The sequence below is a fragment of the Pseudorca crassidens genome, chromosome 14 (assembly GCF_039906515.1).
Source record: "Pseudorca crassidens isolate mPseCra1 chromosome 14, mPseCra1.hap1, whole genome shotgun sequence".
In the NCBI taxonomy this organism is placed as follows: domain Eukaryota; kingdom Metazoa; phylum Chordata; class Mammalia; order Artiodactyla; family Delphinidae; genus Pseudorca; species Pseudorca crassidens.
Genome location: NC_090309.1, coordinates 44,071,788 through 44,092,324, shown reverse-complemented (window position 1 = coordinate 44,092,324; position 20,537 = coordinate 44,071,788). Strand labels below are relative to the sequence as shown.

General features: G+C 39.3%; 1 protein-coding gene and 1 pseudogene across 8 annotated transcripts in view; one reads left to right on the top strand and one right to left on the bottom strand.

Moving 5' to 3' along the window:
* CCDC85A (coiled-coil domain containing 85A) overlaps positions 1-20,537 on the top strand; it is a 685,546-nt gene that overhangs the window by 647,242 nt on the left and 17,767 nt on the right. For 2 of the 8 annotated variants that reach the window (XM_067705037.1, XM_067705036.1), the window contains exon 4: positions 19,770-19,904. The exons of the other annotated variants lie outside the window; for them this stretch is intronic. In XM_067705037.1, the coding sequence (XP_067561138.1) occupies positions 19,770-19,904 (135 nt within the window). The remainder of the gene's footprint in view (positions 1-19,769; positions 19,905-20,537) is intronic. 8 annotated transcript variants of the gene reach the window in all.
* On the bottom strand, positions 7,976-12,425 carry LOC137205755 (geranylgeranyl transferase type-2 subunit beta-like; annotated as a pseudogene).

Below are 20,537 nucleotides of genomic sequence, written 5' to 3'. Positions count from 1 at the left end.
TGTTTTACGACTTAAGGGCCTTTACTGGCTGGGTAAATAATTCTTAGTAGATTTAGGGTTATTTTAGAGCTTAATCTAGAAATCCTACAACGTAGTTTCTGTATTGCTAAGCAATGGGGTACTTGGAAAAAACAACCCACCCACACGTGTAAATGTGGCATTCCTGAAAGTCACGGTAGACTCTTTGCTCAGGCCAGGCCAGCACAGGTTGGGTGGGGGGATGGGATCTGTGCACTCAGCCCCTGGGAGCCTGCCTTTGGGAGCTGCTCCCTCCTCGAGTGTACAGGTTTCCCTGGCCTCCATAGTCTGGTCCTGACTTTGGCTGCTATAGTGAGGTCCTGGCCCTTCCCCAAGGCTCCTATGATCAGGTCTCCCAACATTCCCTGGGCTGAGAAAATTCCCCAACTCCTGCTTGCGATCCACCTTGTTCCAGGCCCAAAGCCTATAGAAAGAGTACTTCTTACCACAGGGTCCTAGTGTGAAGCCCAGAATCACAGGTGGGAAGGAAGAGGTACTAGTAGTGAAGGGACAGCCTATTCAAAGATCGTTCCTCCCTTCTGAAAGTGTTTCATTATCCTTGTTTCAAGTGTCTCTCTCTGGTCTAATTCTTTCCTTTGGGAGAACGTCTTGTCCTCAAACTTTTCGATATCTCACAAAAATCCACTCATCTCAGATACTTGTGATCTCAGGAGTGCTTAGTTGAGGCACACGGATCATCGAGCCCTCTTTCAGAATTTTTATCCTCTTTCAGATTTTTGTAACTTCCGTAATATAGTTTGGAGGAGTAGAAGCAACTTTTGAATTATTATTTTTTTAAAAAAGAGAAAAATAAAACACAAGGAGACAGCTAACCTTGCTTTAAAACCCTTGGACTAATTAGTATTTTGGTAGTTTTATTCATCCAGCTATTGCTCTTAGCAGTTTATTAGAAAGAAGATTGGATACAAAAATGTAAGGATCGTGGAGGAAATGTAAATCTGATGTAAATGTAGTAGAGCAAATAAAGGAATTTGATACTGTCTTTTCTTGACCTAAGATGCCTCTCATTTGCAGCAGAACAACATGTGAAGCAGAAGTTCTAATGTTTGACAGATAACAAAAAACTAATAAACCCAGGAGCAGATGGGAGCCATCCTGGACTTACATAAAAGCTGGCTCTAAGAAAGGCTTTTTAATAGTCAACATATTTCAGCTGTTTTTGCCATTCAAGACTGGTGTGTCTTAATGTCAAAAAGAATTTTTTTATTTAAACATTTTCATATGCTAGGAAATTTAATAACCCTAACTACAGAAATATCATAAAAGTAAAACATAAAATACACACTCAGAAATAAATCACAACTCCAGTAAATCTGATCACAAATAAATTGTGTGGGAATGATGGGTCTTCATCCTTTGGGATGCCAGGCATGTATTGAGTGCCGGAAGTTAACAGAAGCTAGTTAGAACTTGAATGCTTTCTTTCCGACAGAGTTAGACAGAGGGGACTTTAGCAACTGCATTTGGAAATTTGTCATATTGTTTGGGACAAATTCCATTCACTTTTCAACCCCTGTTCTCATCTCACTCCTATTTTAATGCACAATTCCTTAACCAGCGAAACTCACATGCGTTTGTTGATGACTTCCGCAAATGGTAAGGTAGTTAGTGATGGCCCCTCACGTTCATTGCCAATTGAAAAGGACTTTGGAGAGGTCCATTTAAGACTGGACCCTCTACTAAATGGTAATTTTTTTTTTTTTTTGTGGTACGCGGGCCTCTCACTGTTGTGGCCTCTCCCGTTGCGGAGCACAGGCTCCGGACGCACAGGCTCAGCGGCCATGGCTCACGGGCCCAGCCGCTCCGCGGCACGTGGGATCTTCCCGGACCGGGGCACGAACCCGCGTCCCCTGCATCGGCAGGCGGACTCTCAACCACTGCGCCACCAGGGAAGCCCTAAATGGTAATTTTTAAAGAAGGTGGCTTATGTGGCCTCACAGCATTCGTTTTATTAAAGAGGATTCTCTTGGTTAGGGAAACCAGTTATATTGAGTCTTGGACACTTGAGAACAAGATCAAAGTGGGCATGAGAGCAGGTAAGGGCAGCTGCCCTTCCAATGTTTTTCACTTAAAATAAGCGCCCTGCCCAGGATCTTGATGTTGACAGGGTTCTTCAGAGTCAGTTACCAGAATGTGAGAAGACATCTCTGGATTCTAGGTGGTTTCTCAGGGCTTCAGGGCTATAAATGATGCCAGAGTAATTTGTGAGTCAGCAGACCTTAACTAGTCTTTAAACTAGTAGAAAATGTTCGATTTTGTTATCACATTGATTTTTAATACCTTATTGCCTTATTAAACTGTGCTTTTTATTTTAGATGTATCTTTATGGTAATTCTGTTTGAAGGTATCAATCCTACTGGTTTTAAGCATTTGGTCAGAATCTTAAGTCTTTAGGGCTCCAGGAGAGACCCCATTATAGGTCATGAAAAGGATAGTGTCTAATTCTTTTATTTGTATATGTTCTTTCTTCTTTTAAATGATGAGGTTGTAACCTAAAATGGACCTTTCTTTCTGTGAGAAACAGCTTGGACCACAGCAGGATGGATGATTTAGAAAAATCTGTGACCCTTGCAGCTGGGTCTGCCTCAGGGCACAGGATGTGATGGTTGAATCACCCATTCTGCCCTGGAGGCTTGTTTAGGTCACAAGCACTAACCACAGCCTGAGTATCAGCTGAGGGCCTGGGTATTGGACCAACACTGAGTCCATCTTGGGATACTGATTCCCATTCTGACCTTGGTCCCTGTGATTATCTCTATTGCAGGTGAGAGTGTGTGCACTAATGGGCAGAGGCAAGGTTTGTGTCCAGATTTTCTGTTCCCACTAGTCTAGCATTCTTCCCATTTTGCTGAAACTTGTCACGTGGCAAGTATGTTTCTCTTGAAGCAAGTTAGCTTTGAAAACACCACGACCAGCACCATCACCACCACCTCCATCCACGACAAACCTCTGGTGTGGTATCATTGGGGTGTGAATGGGAATTAGCCAAGAAACCCAGTTTATTTTCTAGTCCATCTGTTTTGCTGTTCACTGAGTTTCATCACTCTAATAATGATTTTCTCAGCATAGGAAGATCTCATCCTTTTCTCAATCTTAAGGACATTTCTAGTCTGTAGATAAATAATTACTCAGGAAAAAATAGTTGTCCACTTATCACTTATCTTCTGGTTCAACTGTAGTTTCTCTTTAAGCTGCTTGCCTCCTTCTCTAGAAACTTCCCAGACTATTCCAATCTGCAGTGACCTTGTTATCTTCTAAACCAGGGTTTGGTGCTTTCTTAGTAAAGGGGCAGATAGTAAACATTTTCAAGTTTGTGAGCCATATGGTGTGTTGCAACTACACGTCTGTCACTGTGGCACCAAAACAGCTGAAAACAAATGCAGAGTCTAAATGGATGGGCTTGGCTGTGTTCTGATAAAACTTTGTTTATAACACAGGAGAAAGAGGCTGGATTTAACTCTGGCAGTAGTTTGCTGACCCTTGTCCTACACTAAAAATATTTATGTGTCAATTGCTTGGGTTATCTGTTAATATTATTTTAAAAAAATTGGTCTCATATTGTTACATAAATTTGCATTTGTACATAGAGAATTTATTGTATGCAAATACTCTTCTCAAAAAGTATTATTTATTTTTTCATTGGTTTAAGTTCCTTTGTCTTATCATCCCCAAACCTGCCCTGAGTAATCAGTATCTGGTATTTGAAAAGTGCTGCAGTTGAACCAGAGGAGTAGTTGAGCAAGAGATAAAGGTATTCTTTCCTAGCAAACCACTTAGCTTTGGAATGATTTTGCTGGGGATCCACAGGCTTGCATTTGACTTGAAAAGGCAAGTCCTCCCATACAGGAAGGACAATTGTGGTGCTAACAGGTAGGAAATTTGTACTTTTCTGAAACGCATGTGTGTGGTGACTGAATCTGTACTTTAGTGAGCGAGTGATTATATTGCTTTTGTGTCCTGGCTATTCTTGCATACCTTCAAGAAATTGCTGGGAAGGCAACATGGGGCAGGCTTGTCTTTAAAATAGATACCGTACAGCTGGTGGCTTGGGAAGAACGTGAATTTCTATATAGTCCCTCACAGACAAGCAAAATTCTAAGTCAGTGTTTTATCAATGAATGAGGAAAACCATGTCTGGCTCGGGAGGAGGTCAGAAATCAATTAATCTCCCTTTTCCCTTAAGTGAGGGCATTTCATGAAAGAATAAGAAATAGGGAGATCACTGATAAGAATTAAGTGAATTCTGTGTTTTCAAGTCCTTCATATTCATCTTCTCCTCTCTCATCATCTTTGTTAAATATGTGGTTTTAATTGTGGTCTGTGTGCACCTGGAAAGGAAAGGAAAGAAAAGAAAAGGAAGGCCTTCAGTTGGCCGTTTGTACAGCGTCTCTTCCTTCATAGGAGCTCTGCAAGTTGCTTTGGAAGCAACAGGAACACCGAGGCTAGTTCAGGTCTCCAGCATGTTTCCTGTGGATCAGGAAGTGAGAAGTGAGTGAGAGGACTAGGCAGGTGAGAAGAATCCTCACTTGTCTTTTTGTCTTTGTCACCAGGAGCAATCGATTGATATCAGTAGAGCCAAGAGGGAGAAGCCAAGGGCATTCGCAATGCTTAGATGGTGACTGGTGGCAACCTGGCTATTAGCAAGCCTGTCTCTATAGTGTTCAGTGTTTTCAGAGTGCTTTGCAATCAGGTTTCTTAGTCCCCCTTCACAGCCACCACAGGAAGCTAATTGATAGGCCTCTCCCGTTTAGCACTGAGGACAAGTGACTTGCTGAGGGGTCAGGCAGTGAGTTGATTATGGAGCTCATTAGTCCCTGGGTCATCAGTCTTGTGGGTTAGCAAAATATTATTTCCTTCTTTTTTCTAAAAACAGCTCTAGCCAGCCTTGGAAAACTTATTACTACTGGTAGACCTGATTGTTTTCCAGGATGGTAGTACTGTAAAAATTCTAACTTAATAATATTTTTTTAAGATTTGCCTTTCTTAAAGCTTCATAATGTCACTTTTCAGAAAAATTTAGCTGTGCATTTTCAACTTCAGCCAAGTCCTTTATTTAGTGATGATCTCAGAATTTTGGCCCTTTTATTCCTCTTAAGTTCTTCAACCAGAGACTTCAGGAGAGAGAAAATTTTTTAACTAGGCAGACTTTGTTTGTGGCGTTAGCTGTGGTCAAAATTTGTATGGAGGGATGAGGTGAAACTTTTATATTTCAGTCATTTTTTTTTTTTTTTTTTTTTTTTTTGGCTGCGTCGGGTCTTAGTTGTAGCACACGGGCTTCTCTCTAGTTGTGGCTTGCGGGTTTTCTCTCTCTAGTTGTGGCGTGCAGGCTCCAGAGCACATGGGGCTCTGTAGTTTGTGGCATGCAGGCTCTCTAGTTGAGGTGTGCGAGCTCAGTAGTTGTGGCGTGTGGGCTTAGTTGCCTCGCGGCATGTGGGATCTTAGTTTCCTGACGAGGGATGGAACCCACGTCCCCTGAATTGTAAGGTGGATTCTTTACCACTGGACCACCAGGGAAGTCCCTCAATTATTCTGTCTTTTATTCCCAGAATCTCATAGAGGCTAGACAAAAGCAGTAACCTCGCTTTTTGGAATGAGAGATGTTGACATTTATTGTTCCATCAGTACAGGGATATTCATTCAATGATGAGTGACTAGTGGGCTTTCTCTGCTTTTCTTAATATAACCAAAACAACCCCTAACAAATAGGGAATGGGATTTCTATAGGTCATGTAAGGCTGATGACTTGTATTGACCATTCATTCAATATTTTACCCCTCAAGTATTTTTTGAGCATCCCTTATATAGAGATACTGTTTTAGACAATGGGGATACAGTCCTGAATAAGAAATTCATGCAGCTTACATCTTAGTAGGTGGATTATTCTTTTAAAACCATAAATACATATTATTGGGAAGTGATAATCACTGTTAACAAAACAAAAGCAGGGTACAGAATTGTACAGTGACTGGAGTGAGGGGGTATTTTACATGGAGTTTGAAAAAGCCTCTCTGTGGATGTGAAATCTAAAGAGACCCGAAGGAAGGAAAAGATTATGGCTAGGATAGAGCATTGCAAGAAGTGAGAACAGCAAAGACAAAAGCCTTAGGTAGGAATGAGATAGGTGTGTTTGAGCAAACAGGAGCTAGAAGGCTAGAGTGGCTGGAACAGAATGAGTGAGACAGAGAGTAACAGGATGTGAAGTCAGAGACGGGCAGGACACAGACTCTGTGGGCTTTGTTGACCAAGGTCGAGCGTGTGGACTTGGCGTCTGAGTTGATGGAAAGCCATTGGAGGAATTGGGTGAGGGTATGATAGTATCTATTTACATTTCCCAAAGGTCTCTGCGAATATTGGGTTGAAACCAGACTAAAGATAGTAGAGGCAGGGGGCTTCCCTGGTGGCGCAGTGGTTGAGAGTCCGCCTGCCGATGCAGGGGACGCGGGTTCGTGCCCCGGTCCGGGAAGATCCCACATGCCGCGGAGCGGCTGGGCCCGTGAGCCATGGCCGCTGAGCCTGCGCGTCCGGAGCCTGTACTCCGCCACGGGAGAGGCCACAACAGTGAGAGGCCCGCGTACCGCAAAAAGAAAAAAAAAAAAAAAAATAGTAGAGGCAGGGAGAGGGGACATAAGGACACCCAATAGGGAGCTACTTTGGTAGACTGAGAGGGCTGATGGTAGCTTGAACTAGGGGTGGAAATGGTGAGGAGATATGGATTCACAACGCTATATATTGGAGTAGAGCTGGAAGTGCTTTATGACAGATTAGATGTGGAATATAAGGGAAAGAGACCGCATATGGCTTCACCGGTTGGGTACCGACAACCCCAGGAAGAACTGTTTACAGAGACTGTGCAGTGCATGGCAGCCCAGGGAGGACTCAAGGATGATCCTTGGATTTTGATCTAAGCAACCGTATGATTGGTGGTGCTTTTTACTGAGATGGGGAAGATTGGGGGGAACAGGTTAAGGGGTGCAGGGGAATCAAGTTCTTTGGGGGCATGGAAAAGTTGAGATGTTGGACATCGACGAGGAGATGTCAGATGCAGAGTTAGGTGTATACATATGGGACTCAGGGGAAAGGGCAGGGCTGGATATAAAAATTTGAAAGAATACATGGCTATGGGACTGAATTAGAAATGTTTGTGAATGAGTGTTGAGAAAAAAAAAGTGGTTTGTGGACTGTGCCCTGGGACACTTGCAAGATTTAAAGGTAGGGAATGAGAGAGGCATGCAATGCATCCTAAATTATGTAAGTTAGGAAGTAGTGCACAAATAAACATATTTTTAAATCACTTATTTTCTTCCTCCCCTAGTAAGAGCCGTTTGTGAAAATGAGCTCATGTCCCCATGATGTTTCCTTTTGTGCTTTAATGGTGGTGTCACTGATGGGAGATCTCATTTCTCCCTGCTGGTGATTTTATTGCTACCATGTGTGCAGAGATTATGGGGCCTAGATGCATTTGGACCACTCTTGCTTTTGTAAATCTTTAACAGTCAGATCATTGTGAACTGCTCTGAGGTAGAGCTTTCCACAAAATGGCACGGGTGAACTGCAGTCTGACAGGCAGCCGTTGTTATCTGTGTTATGAACGCATGTCCTAGGGTGGTAGCTGCCTTTGGATGAAGCTGACTCTTCCTGCCTCTCTGTTGACCTCTCTCATATCTTGACCTCCCCACTTTGTGTGGGAGCTTCGGGGACTGGAAGACCCTTGAAGATACCGTAGACCCTTCCTTTTGCCAAAGCCAGGCCAGTGAACACCACCTCACAGTGTAATATTTCTCAGTAACCTCAGCAAGGATTTGTCCTAAATATCTGTTTAGTCCCTGGGGCTCTAGCTGCATGTCTTCCACTGGGCTCTGAAGTGCTGAGGTATTTAACACAATCATTACTCAGCTCTGCTCTGTAAGCCAAATGCAATGTTAATTAGAATTACTTTTTTTAATGTATAATTATATAATTTATTAAAATCAACACAATTCATATACAAAATATTAAAATGGCAGTCATTAAGTTTGTTAAGCACTTCAAATACTGAAATGTTAAAACAGTAAAACTAACAGGTTTAATCTGTTCTTCTCCCAAAAGTGACAATCCAGCAATTCCAAATACAGTATGAAAAGGATCTACCATATCTCCTGGCCTGTCCGCAAATCCTCCCGTTTCTTCATCTTGACATGCTAAGGTGAAACTGCGCAGTTTCTCTCTGTCAATCCAGTGAAGCCTTCCAATTATCTTTAAGGAAGCCAACACCCACCAAGAATAGCATACATCTGGTACCTTCTGTGGCCTTCCATTGCGTCCACCTGACGCAGGCTGGCGTTCACAAAGCCACCAGCCAAGTAAATCAGAATTTACTCGATGCAACTGACTAGTAATAGCCAGGAATCCTGTGTACCAATAGATCTACCCAGCATGGGATTCAGAACGTGGCCTGCAACCAAACCCACCATCCAAGTTCCTACATGATAAAACAAATTCGATTGCCTTTTCCACATTAATAGCATCCAGCTTCCCCAATAGGGCCAAACTGCCACCGCACAAAAAGAGAATCTTGTATCGATTTCTCCCTATTATATAAAAGTGGATTTTCACACCCCACAAAGCCGCTGGTCTCTCCGGCCTGCACTGTATTCAGCCCTTATCTTTTAGACTGGCCCCCTCTGTTCTAGTGCTCCTGCATGCTGATATAACTAGCACAGTGCGTGCTGGAACTTCCAGCAGACCATTAACTCCAGTTAGACCAGCTGCTTAGTGGGACCCCAAATATCTCCAGCGAAAGAACCATCTTCTTTCTGTAGACTCTGAACATATTCCACAGCTTTATTTACGTCAATAACATTAATACTATCAGAGAGAGTAAGAATGCAATCATCTTTCTTTGAGCCATAGGATGCTATATAATCTGCATGCTTCTCCAGTAATAGGGTGTCAGGTGCATCTGACTTGATAATAACATCCTTCTGCAGTGTGCCCGTGTCTGAAGGCGAAAAGAGCTAGAACTACTTTTTTGCTTTTGCATCTACACTGGCATTTCGTTTCTATGCCCTGACTCTCCTTCTCATGCCCCTCTCCTGCCCCATTTTTTATAAGCTCAAGACCTAAAAGTATTCAGATATATTTGTCTCAGCAAGAATGCCAAAAACTTTGACTATTTAATGTCAACCTGATTGGAAACTCATTTAGATGTATGATCTTTCTTTTTTTCTAGAAATTTCAGTCTTTCTCACAGGGAGGTGTATGGTTAATAAAAGACAAGAATTAAGCACGTAAACTCTTTACTTACAAGCAGAATGCACGTAAATCTAATTGTCCACATTTCCTACCTATCGTTTAACAGCTTTTTTTTTTTTTAACCTGGCCTTCATGGTTATTCTTTGTCTGTTATTGCTCTGGCTACAGAGATACAGCGTTTTGGCTGTTTTGGCCCTTTCAAGATATTCATTCTTTTCTTCCTGGGGTTTGCCCTCTCTCATTCTTGTAAAAAGGCATCCTGCTAACCTCCGTAATTACTTTCATTTATTTTATTTTTTTCTGGAAACTGTATTTAAATATCTTCAAGTTTCCCCTGGAGTGATAGATATTTCAGAATTACTTTCTTTTCCGAGACCATATTTTCATTATGGCATGAAGTTAAAGTCATTTACAATTTAATTATTTTGCAAACTCCTATTTTACATGTCAGAAGAAAACCATTTGTTGGGGGTATTTGTGAGAAAGATGCTTTTGTGTTTAATATTGTTAATTGCCTCTTTGATCTTCATTCTAAAATCTGATGAATGAGCTATATTACTTCCCCTGGCATTTCCTATCCTGGTTAATGGCATGACCATTTAGCTGGTACCCATCCCAGAGTCCTCTTTCAGCCTCCCTGCCTCCACTGAAATAAATATTAAGGCTCAAAAGGTCCTGCCCTGTAATCCATCAATATCCTTTTTATTCCTTCTGCTATTGTCCAGTGTAGGTGATGGGTAATCATTTTTTACTTGAACTTCTTTGTTAATCTCCTAATTAGACTTAATCCTACCTAGTCTTGTCCCACCCAGATCATTCTCCACATTATTCCTAGAGCAATCTTATCAAACCAAATCAGGTCTTGTCACGTAGCTCATCCCTCAGCATAGAATAAATTTAAAATCCTTCATATGGTATAGAAGGTTCTCCATCATCTGACCTCCTGCCTTTCATGTCAGCCTCAGTTCTTGGTACTCTGTCCCTCGTGTCCTAGGCTCACATCGTTCTGAACAACTTCTGTTTCCCTGACTGTGACAACTGTTTAATATTTCAGGTTCTCTGAATTGAAGTTCCTCACAGCCTCAACTGTGACTCCACAGACCTCAATCTTAGCCATTATTTGGCATAATAAATGAGGAGTGAATGAATAAATACTACCTTCTGGCTTCCTTAGCTGGGAACGCCTGGATACTTATAGATTGATTGGCCTACACGTAATTAAGTTGAGAATAATATTTCTCTTGATGATAACTTTTTTAATATTCACATTACATAATGATTTTGTAATTACATAATGATTATATAATCATTTTGTATGGAAATTACATGATTTTGATGGAAATCAGCATATACTCTGGATGCCTCAGTAATAAGGCCTTATTTCTACTTTTGGTCTGCTAAACATTCCTAGTGATCTTTTCAGTTACTGTTTCTTTGGTTTTTCTGTTTTGTTTTTTTTTTAACGTATTTGAACTTCACTGCAGCTTTAGAAATAGATGGAAGTGATTCCAGATTTTCAGAATAAATTTATTTTGCTCAAATAATAACTGGCTAATGAGAAGGAAAAATAGTGGGAATTTAGTCTGTTTAAATTCTGTAGACTTGCCAAAAAACCTCTATATGGACCATCATAGTAACGTCAGTTTCACTTACTTCAGGCCATTTTAGCACTCTAGAAGTGTGCCTTAGTTACTTAACAAATAGCTGAGTACCTACTAATTACCAAGTACACAGGCACACAAGTAAAGCATTTACACAACTATTTCTGAGACGACAGAGGAAAAGCCACAGTCTCACACATGGATTTTGATTATCCATTAATATATTAAGTTTATTGAGCAACTACTACATGTAGATAGGGTGCTAGTCATTGTGATTACAGAGATAATAAAAGTCAAGTGTGGTGACCTCAGGGAGCTCCAAGATACATGAAATATTACTGTAAAACAGGGTGGGGCTATGAACAAGAGTCTTATCAGCTCACCTTACAGTGAGTGGTCAGGGTAATTACACCCTCTGTCAAACCATGAAAGTAGAATCCACATGATCATGATTTGCTCATCAGAGCCAGGATGGAAGCAGGCTTTTTCAATACCTATTCCAGATTAAGAGAAAGAATATGAATGAATAAGGAACCAGAATCAAGAGAATGACATCCTGGGTCACACCAGTGTGGGACAAGAAAAGCATGGGATCCAGAAAAGTATCACTGGAACCCCAAACCCAAAGAGAAGAAAGAACAGGAAATAGACTATTCTCTTGGTAACTGTATTTAGCTGGAACCCTACTGTCTTTCGTTTATATCAATACTGTGACTCACATAGTATTCCAAAGTGAGTTGTTAGCAATTCTCAACAAATTCTTTAGGCAACTTTATCAAATCTCAAATCTCAAAATCTTTGGGTTATTATAGCTGCAGGCTTTAAGTAAGTCTTGTGGCCACAGTTCTGGGTCTGGAGTGGACGAAGTCAAAAGGGCCCAGAGGTGATGTTTAGCTGGTGTGTACCAGTTCTCCTGCATCACTTATTAATATGAACACGCTTCTATTCTGACCTCCCCAAGCCCCTGGACCATTCTGAACGGTCCTGATCCTCCCCAGGATCTACAGGATCTCCTTGCAGCCCAGGAGCTCAGTAGTGAGTACATGGAACAGAAGAAGACCTTCAGGGTCCCCAACCAAAAAGAAAAAAATCACTACGGAGTATAAATTATTGAGAACAAGCGCCAGGCCAACAGTTCATGTCTTAATAGATAAATAGTAGGCGCTCATATGAGCTATAGTCTTGATAATCTTTTAACTGACAGCACTTAGGAGAGACCTAACATGTAGTAGGGGCTTAGTAATTGAGAGCTGTTATTACTAAGACACACCCTCAAGGAGTCTTCTTCCTACTGAGGAGACATATGTAAATAGACCACAGCCCTTAGCCACGTGAAGGAGAGAATGGTCCCTGTCCTGGTCCAGTGTTCTCTCACTCTGATTCCCCTCTGCGTATCCCAGGATGCTCTCACCTGTACTGGGATGTTGTTTCCTGTGTCAGGGCCCTCATTTCTATTTGATAGCAATTTAATTCTTTCCTAGTGTGACTACTTAAAGTTAAGGGCAGGATCTTTACCTGCTGTATTGCTAAGGAAATTTCATTTTCTTCCATCATGTCCACACAGCACCTTCTGCCAGTTCTATTCTCTGTGGGATTGCTGTCTCCATTTTCATGGCGCTGCAGCACGCTCTCTCTCTCCACTCTAAGAGCTCTTTGTTCTTTGGAGTGCTGCCCTGAGCCTGCCCATTCAGTATTCTGTTTCTGTTATCTGTTGCTGCAGTAGGATATAGCAGGTATTTTTAATTCTATTCCTTTTGTTAGAAAGAGTAATTTCCTTTTTGGGGGTGGAAATAAAGATGTCTTTATACTTAGACCACTTGAGGGCTGAAGCCCAGAGAGTTTCCTTTAAAATCATCACAAGCTCCAAATCTTGTGGGCGACTTGCCTTCATATGCAAAATCTGCTGTGGAGCTATCACCAGAAATTTTGTTTTGCAGTTTCCCAGCACACTTCTTTCTCCAACTCAGGCTTTCTCAACTTGAGCACTATTGACATTTGGGGCTGGAAAATTGTAGGGGGCTATCCTGTACGTTGTCAGACATTCAGAACCATCCTTGTCCTCTACCAACTAGATTCCCATAGAAACTGCCCAGTTTTGACCACTAAAAATGTCTGCAAGGCATTTTTGTCAAATACCCCTGCTGGGGGCCAAATCACTTCAGGTTGAGAACTGCTCTAAATCATAAACACGTGAAAGTAGATCGGCAAACAAGTTATAAATGTGTTGACAGGCAAAGCAAAAACATTCGTGGTAATGACAGCAAATACTTAGCACTTAATGTGGGCCAGGTACTGCTGGAAAAGCTCTTTTCATGTAAGTAACCAAACCCATAGACTGAGGTACCATTGTACCATTATTTATACACATCTTATAGACGAGGACACTGAGACACAGAGAGGTCATGCAGGGGCTAAGTGTCAGATCAAGAATCTGAACCTAGGGACTTCCCTGGCAGTCCAGTGGTTAAGACTTTGCCTTCCTATGAAGTGGAGTGCTGGCTCCATCCCTCATCAGGGAGCTAAGATCCCACATGCTGCGACCAAAAAGCCAAAACATAAAACAGAAGCAATACTGTAACAAATTCAATAAAGACTTTAAAAATGGTCCACATCAAAAAAAAAAGAATCTGAACCTAGGCCTGATTGTGACCCTATAGTCAATGATCTGAACTCACTGTGCTTTTCTTTCAACAAAAATTTATTGGAATAGAGACCTACTTGGCATTATACGGAATATTATCTTTGGTACGTGCTTACTAAATACTTTGTTAAGTGAATAAACGAGTATCTGTAAATTATCTAATATTTTAAATTAGTACTGAATAGATTCTTTAGTTAATTTAAATAAAAAAGTACTTTTCCCTGAATACAGTCAACTATTATTTATTAGAGCAAAGCAGAGGGTCTCTGAGCATTTCTAAGCCCATTGACAGGAATCTTTTGGAAAAGATTTGTCAAGGTGACCTTTAAAATCTCTTCTGATCTGAGCATTTATTTGTGTGCTGGTACAGTATTGCAACATTTCAGAATGAAGACTGATCAAACTGAACAAAATATTTTTTTCCTGATGAGATTAAGCAAAGCACCTGCTCTTGCCATATAATAGGGAAAGAGAGGATTCATCCTCCCTCCTAAACTAGGTATGCATTCTCATGAGGTATGATGCACTGTTTGATAGTTTGACCTAGCTTCTGGACTTATAAAATATTAAACATCTTTAACTAACAGGAAGCCACTTTAGTCGATCAATCTTCAGGCTTTCATAGTTGACTTCCTATAATAGATGAGGGGCTGAGCTCTAATGTTTGTTACAAATGCATTACATCTGATTTATATCTAAGTGGGAAGCCCGTATTTTATATAATAAAATATAAAAACATAGTATTCTTTTATTCTTGTTAAAGATGTTTTTAAAATGTATTTCTATAAGGCAAAAGAATGGAAGCTTCCAGAGTGTCAATTAAAATAATTTTACTAAGAGTAATAAATAAAATATAACCATAAAGTAGCAAGAAAATAATCACAATAGCTTCATCTTGCTAGTTCTCTTAAAACTCACATTGTGAATTTTCCTCAGTGAGACCATAAGTAATATAAGTATTCTCTCTTCGTTTAGATGATCTTTTAAAAATTTGAATGGCTTCATATTTTTTCCTTAATTTTGAAGGAGAGGTCAGTTATTTTAAGGACAATACTAGAAAGTATTCCAAATCTCAATTTTCATGGAAAAAGATATTCCAGATATCATGTCATTAAAGAGGAATAGTAGTACCAATATGTTTTATCTTCGTCAGTGATTTGAAGGGATGCTTTTGTTTCCTCATCTAGGGTGTTTGCTTATAGTATTAGAATTCATGATTTATTTTATTTCATTTCATTTTTACATTATATAATAATTCTAATACTAAAATTTTTTTTTAATTTTTTGGTTTTTTTTAAATTGAAGTTTAGTTGATTTACAATATTAGTTTCAGGTGTAGAACATAGTGATTCAAAACTTTTATATATTATACTCCATTTAAAGTTATTATAAATTATTGACTATATTCCCTGTGCTGTACAGTATATTCTTTTAGCTTATTTATTTTATACCTAGTACTTTGTACCTCTTAACTCCCTACCCCTGTCTTGCCCCTTCCCGCTTCCCTCTTCTCACTGGTAACCGCTAGTTGGTTCTCTAGATGCATGAATCTGTTTGTTTTGTTATATTCATTCCTTTATTTTTTAGATTTCTCATATAAATGGTAACATACAGTATTTTTCTTTCTCTTTCTGACTTATTTCACTAAGCATAATACCCTCCAGCCCATCCATGTTGTTGCAAATGTAAAAATTTAATTCTTTTTTATGGCTGAGTGGTATTACATTGTGTGTGTGTGTGTGTGTGTGTGTATAGACACCACATCTTTTTTATCCATTCATCTGACACTTAGGTTGCTTCTGTATCTTGGCTATTGTAAATAATGCTGCTGTGAACACTGGGGTGTGTGTATCCGTCTGAATTTGTTTTTGTTTTCTTCAGATATATACTCAGTAGTAGAATTCCTGGATCATATGGTAGTTCGGTTTTTAGTTTTTTGAAGAACCTCCATACCATTGTCCATAGTGGCTGCATCAATTTACATTCCCACCAACAGTGCACAGTGGTTCCCTTTTCTCCACATTCTTGCCAACGTTTGTTATTTGTGGTCTTTTTGATGATAGCCATTCTAACAGGTGTGAGGGGGTTGACCTCTTTGTGGTTTTGATTTGCATTTCTCTGATGATTAGTGGTGTTGAGCATCTTTTCATGTGCTTGTTAGCCATCAGTATGTCTTCTTTGGAAAAATATCTATTCAGGTGTTCTATTTTTTAATCAGGTTTTTTTTTATATTGAGTTTTATGAGCTGTTTTATATATTTTGAATATTAACCCCTTATTGGTCATATCATTTGCAAGTATTTTTTCCCATTAAGTACGTTGTCTTTTCATTTTCGTCAATGGTTTCCTTTGTTGTGTAAAAGCTTTTAAGTTTATTAGGTCACGTTTGTTTGTTTGCTTTTGTTTCCTTTGCCTTAGGAGACAGATCCAAAAAAATATTGCTACAATTCATGTCAAAGAGTGTTCTGCCTATGTTTTCATCTAGTTTCATGGTTTTTGGTCTTACATTTAGGCTTTCAATCCATTTTGAGTTTATTTTTGTATATGGTGTGAAGGAATGTTCTAATTTGATTATTTCACATGTAGCTGTTCAGTTTTCCCAGCACCACTTATTGAAGAGACTGTCTTTTTCCCATTGTGTATTGTTAACTCCTTTGTCATAGCTTGATTGACCGTAAGTGCGTGGGTTTACTTCTGGGCTCTCTGTTCTGTTCCATTGATCTATGTGTCTGTTTTTGTGCCAGTACCATACTGTTTTGATTATTGTGGCTTTGTAGTATAGTCTGAATTCAAGGAGCATGATACCTCCAGCTTTGTTCTTTTTTGTCAAGATTGCTTTGGCTATTTGGGGTCATTTGTGATTCCATATAAATTTTAGGGTTATTTGTTCTAGTTCTGTGAAAAATGTCACAGGTATTTTGATAGGGACTGCATTGACTGTAGATTGCTTTGGGTAGCGTGGACATTTTAACAGTATTATTTTTTCCAGTCCATGAACACAGGATATCTCTCCGTTTATTTGTATCACCTTCAATTTCCTTCATCAGAGTTTTATACTTTACAGAGTATAGGTCTTTCACCTCCTTGGTTAAGTTTATTCCTGGGTATTTTATTCTTTTTGATGCAGTTTTAAATGGGATTGTTTTCTTGCTTTCTCTTTCTGATAGTTCATTATCAGTGTATAGAAAAGCAACAGATTTCTATATATTAATCTTGTATCCTGCAACTCTCCTGAATTTACTGATGAGCTTTAGCAGTTTTTTGGTGGCGTGTTTAGGATTTTCTCTGTATGTATCATGTCATCTGCAAACAGTGACACTTTTACTTCTTCCTTTCCAACTTGTATTCCTTTTATTTCTTGTCTGATTGCTATGACTAGGACTTCCAACACCATGTTGAATAAAACTGGCAAAAGAGGACATCCTTGTCTTGTTTCTCAGCTCAGGGGAAGTGCTTTTAGCTTTCAACCCCTGGGTATGATGTTAGCTGTGGGCTTGTCATATATGGCCTATGTTATGTTGAGGTGTGCTTTTATTTCCTTATCGATGGTGTTTGCTTAGAGTATTAGAATTTGTGATTTCTATAATGAGTACTTAGCACACAGTAAGTGATCTGTAAGTCACCTCCCACACAGTCTTGATGCAGAGCATTACTTTGCTATATAGCAAGGTAAAATAATTTGCAGAGTACTAGATAATCTGCAGATTACTCTAAGTAACTGTATATAAAGTAGTTGATGAGTACACAGATTTCCATTGGAGTAGTAGGGTCATTCACACATGCTTTTTTTTTTTTAAATGAGTCTGGATCTTTGGAAAACTCCAGAAAACAAAGCAAAATAGAATTCCTCAGAGAATAGGAAGTGACTTTCTTAAGGTTGTTGGGAACTGTTCTCCCAATTGATGGCTGGAATCTGGGTTTCCCCACTTTACGCTCTGAAGTTGCCAGAAATAACTCCAACCACTGAGTTATTGAAGGCTTATGTTTTATGAAACTGTCTTCAAAAAATGTCATGATTGACAATTGTAGAGCTAGCAGAGAGCTAAGCCTTCATTGGTATATAAGTATTATTCAGATATATTTTACTCGAAGGTCAAAAATGATGGCTGGTCTAGACACATTTTTCCATGACCTGACTTAAAACGAGAAAATTGCTGACATGAGTAGAAAGTCAATAATCCTCATTCTAAAAGAGGACCTATTCCTTTAAAATGATATCATCAAGTAGTTTATTCTTCCATAAAAAACTGGCCCATATATCACCCCCTCTTATGGGATTAATAATACTATACAATCTATATTTAATATGTTTAAAAAGAACCTGTTACAAGATACTGAAAGGCGTAGCTATTGCATGTTGTATCAACTTTCTGAAAGTGGGAAAATAAATGACTGCTCTTTTCAGCAGGCCTCTAAATGGTTATAGATGTTACCTTAGATTCATGGTTATGATAATAAGCTTTGTTACAGTGGAGAGGCATTGGGATTTAATCTTGCTACACACTAAGGAAGAATGAAAGATGTTCTTATGTTTTACTTGATTGAATCCAAAAACACATGAGATCTGAGAGATGTGTAAGACTTGGAGAGAACCAAATTTAGAAGATAGAACTCACTTGTAAAAAGTCTGCATTAGTTGTTAATGATCATCTCAGAAATAGAACTATGCATTTTGGGATGGGAGGTGAATTTTAACCCATCAACCATATTATAAATTATTGCATATAACTCTTTTTTTTTTTTTTTTTTTTTTTTTTTTGCGGTACACGGGCCTCTCACTGTTGTGGCCTCTCCCGTTGCGGAGCACAGGCTCCAGACGCGCAGGCTCAGCGGCCATGGCTCACGGGCCTAGCCGCTCCGCGGCATGTGGGATCTTCCCAGACTGGGGCACGAACCCATGTCCCCTGCATCTGCAGGTGGACTCTCAAACACTGCGCCACCAGGGAAGCCCTGGATATAACTCTTTTGATGTTGGAAATAAATTAGACACTGACATATGAAATGATTACTAAAAGAGCAAAGTTTAAATCAGTGTTGCTTTGATGAAATGATCATTATGGTCCAAGTGTAAATCTATAATTTTCTCTGTTATATGTGAGGATTATGTGTGACTTACTTATTTAATAGGTAACTGGTATTGATTTTGTAGATTCAGGAAAAAGTTTTGTGAGTACCAACTGCTGGTCAAGATTGCTCCCCTTTTTTACTTCGCTTAAGACCATGGTACATTTCCTTTATGGTTCAGCCTCGAAAAGTTAGAGAAAAGTCAAAATTAGACCAGTACTATTCACAGTAAAGCACATACTTCAAGGATAATAGATTAATGAGAACTAAAAAATTATATTCTCATTTTCAATCTCCTAAAATTAACTTAAACATTTGGACACTGGAATTTTTGGACTATATTTGCGAATTTTCTATATTTTAAAAATTGTTTCTTATTCCTTAGGATATAGCATTCTTAGATACAGGTCTTAGTGAAAGTTGGCAGGGAAAGGAAATTATGTTCAAATTAGTTCATTTTGCTTCTGATCATTTTAATAAAATTACACAGTTTGGTCATGGCAAAAACCTGAAATTCAGGGGGAAAAAAATTTTGTATTTTCTTTTTATGTCAGTTGTGATGTCTTAGTTCCAACCAGTACAGAAATTTGGGAGTTAACCAATTAATTAGAAATGTTGATAATTGTGTATATGTCTCATTTAAAATAGTTACTTTAATGCAATGGTGATCTCTTGGTTCATTATATACTCTCCAGTGTGCAGAAGTTTTGCTGAGAATTTGATGCAGTGTCAGTTTTTCTGAGTGTTGAATATATCTACCCAACTTGTGTTTCTTAACATAAGGTCAGAGTGCTCCCAATTGCATTTAAATAATTTCTAAGTTGCAGTTTTAAATACTTGTAAGATTTATGTTAATTCTGTTTCTCACAAATAAAACCAACAAAATTAAGTTGTATAAATAGCTTCCTTTTTCTTTTTTTCTGGAATTTTGGCATTATCATCTGTCCCTTTTTGATAGCTTGAGAATTAGTTATACCTTTGCCCAAAACTTTTAAAAAAATCAGCATTAGCTCTCATACACAGGACTTCAGTGAGTTTTTATTTTAATTTTTTCCCTAGTTAGAGGTGCATGTTACAGCTTGCCATTGTGGTCATTGTGGTTCATTTCATTAAGCTTCTTATTCTATATGCTTTCTTGAGACTTGGGAAACAGTATTTTTCTGAGTGATTGTACTATATTGTTCCAAATATAAGGCTACCCAGAATAGAAGGCAACCTCCAACTAGAAACAGCTCAAATATGGAGAAAGGCTGGGGGCCCAGAGCCCGGCGGGTCTGGCAGTGGTGGCAAGGGTGCCGAGGAATAGGACGATGCCTGCCCACTCTCCCGGTGAGTGAAGACGAGTCAGCTGCTGATTTACTTGTGCATAACCAGATGGCTTCTGCTGCTAGAGGAAAAGTCATACTGGGGGGGAAAGAATAAGTCTGTACACATGAAAGTCACTGTGTGTCCAAATCAGGGAGGGAAGGCGGGAGTAGAGTCTATTTCACCTCCTAAATGGTCGCCTTCAGTGTTTTTTTTTTTTTCCCTGAACCTGGGGGTGAAAGTTGAATAACCCCAAACACTGGAGGAGGAGGAAAGTACCTGCACCTTTTGTGAAAAGGAGTTTAAAGGTCAGTGGCCATGGAAATGAATTGTTAGACACCATCAGATGTCTCACGACCAGCCCAGAAAATTATTCCTTGCCCTTTCAAATTGACTGCTGACCCAAGAGGTGGTACGTGCACTGTGTGATCATGTGTAGCCTGAAGATAAGCAACCCCAAAGCTGGGAGTCACATTTCCCATTTTAGTAAGATTTTTTTCTTTTTAAATTCCCTGTCTCCTGAGCCAGCCAAGATACAATTTAAATAAACGGGCTAAATCTTACTGAAATAAACTCCAAGGGACTGTTTAAAATTATTTGTTGGGCTAGTATTTCACCCAGTAGCATATTTTTAAAAATACTTCAGTGAAAAATGTA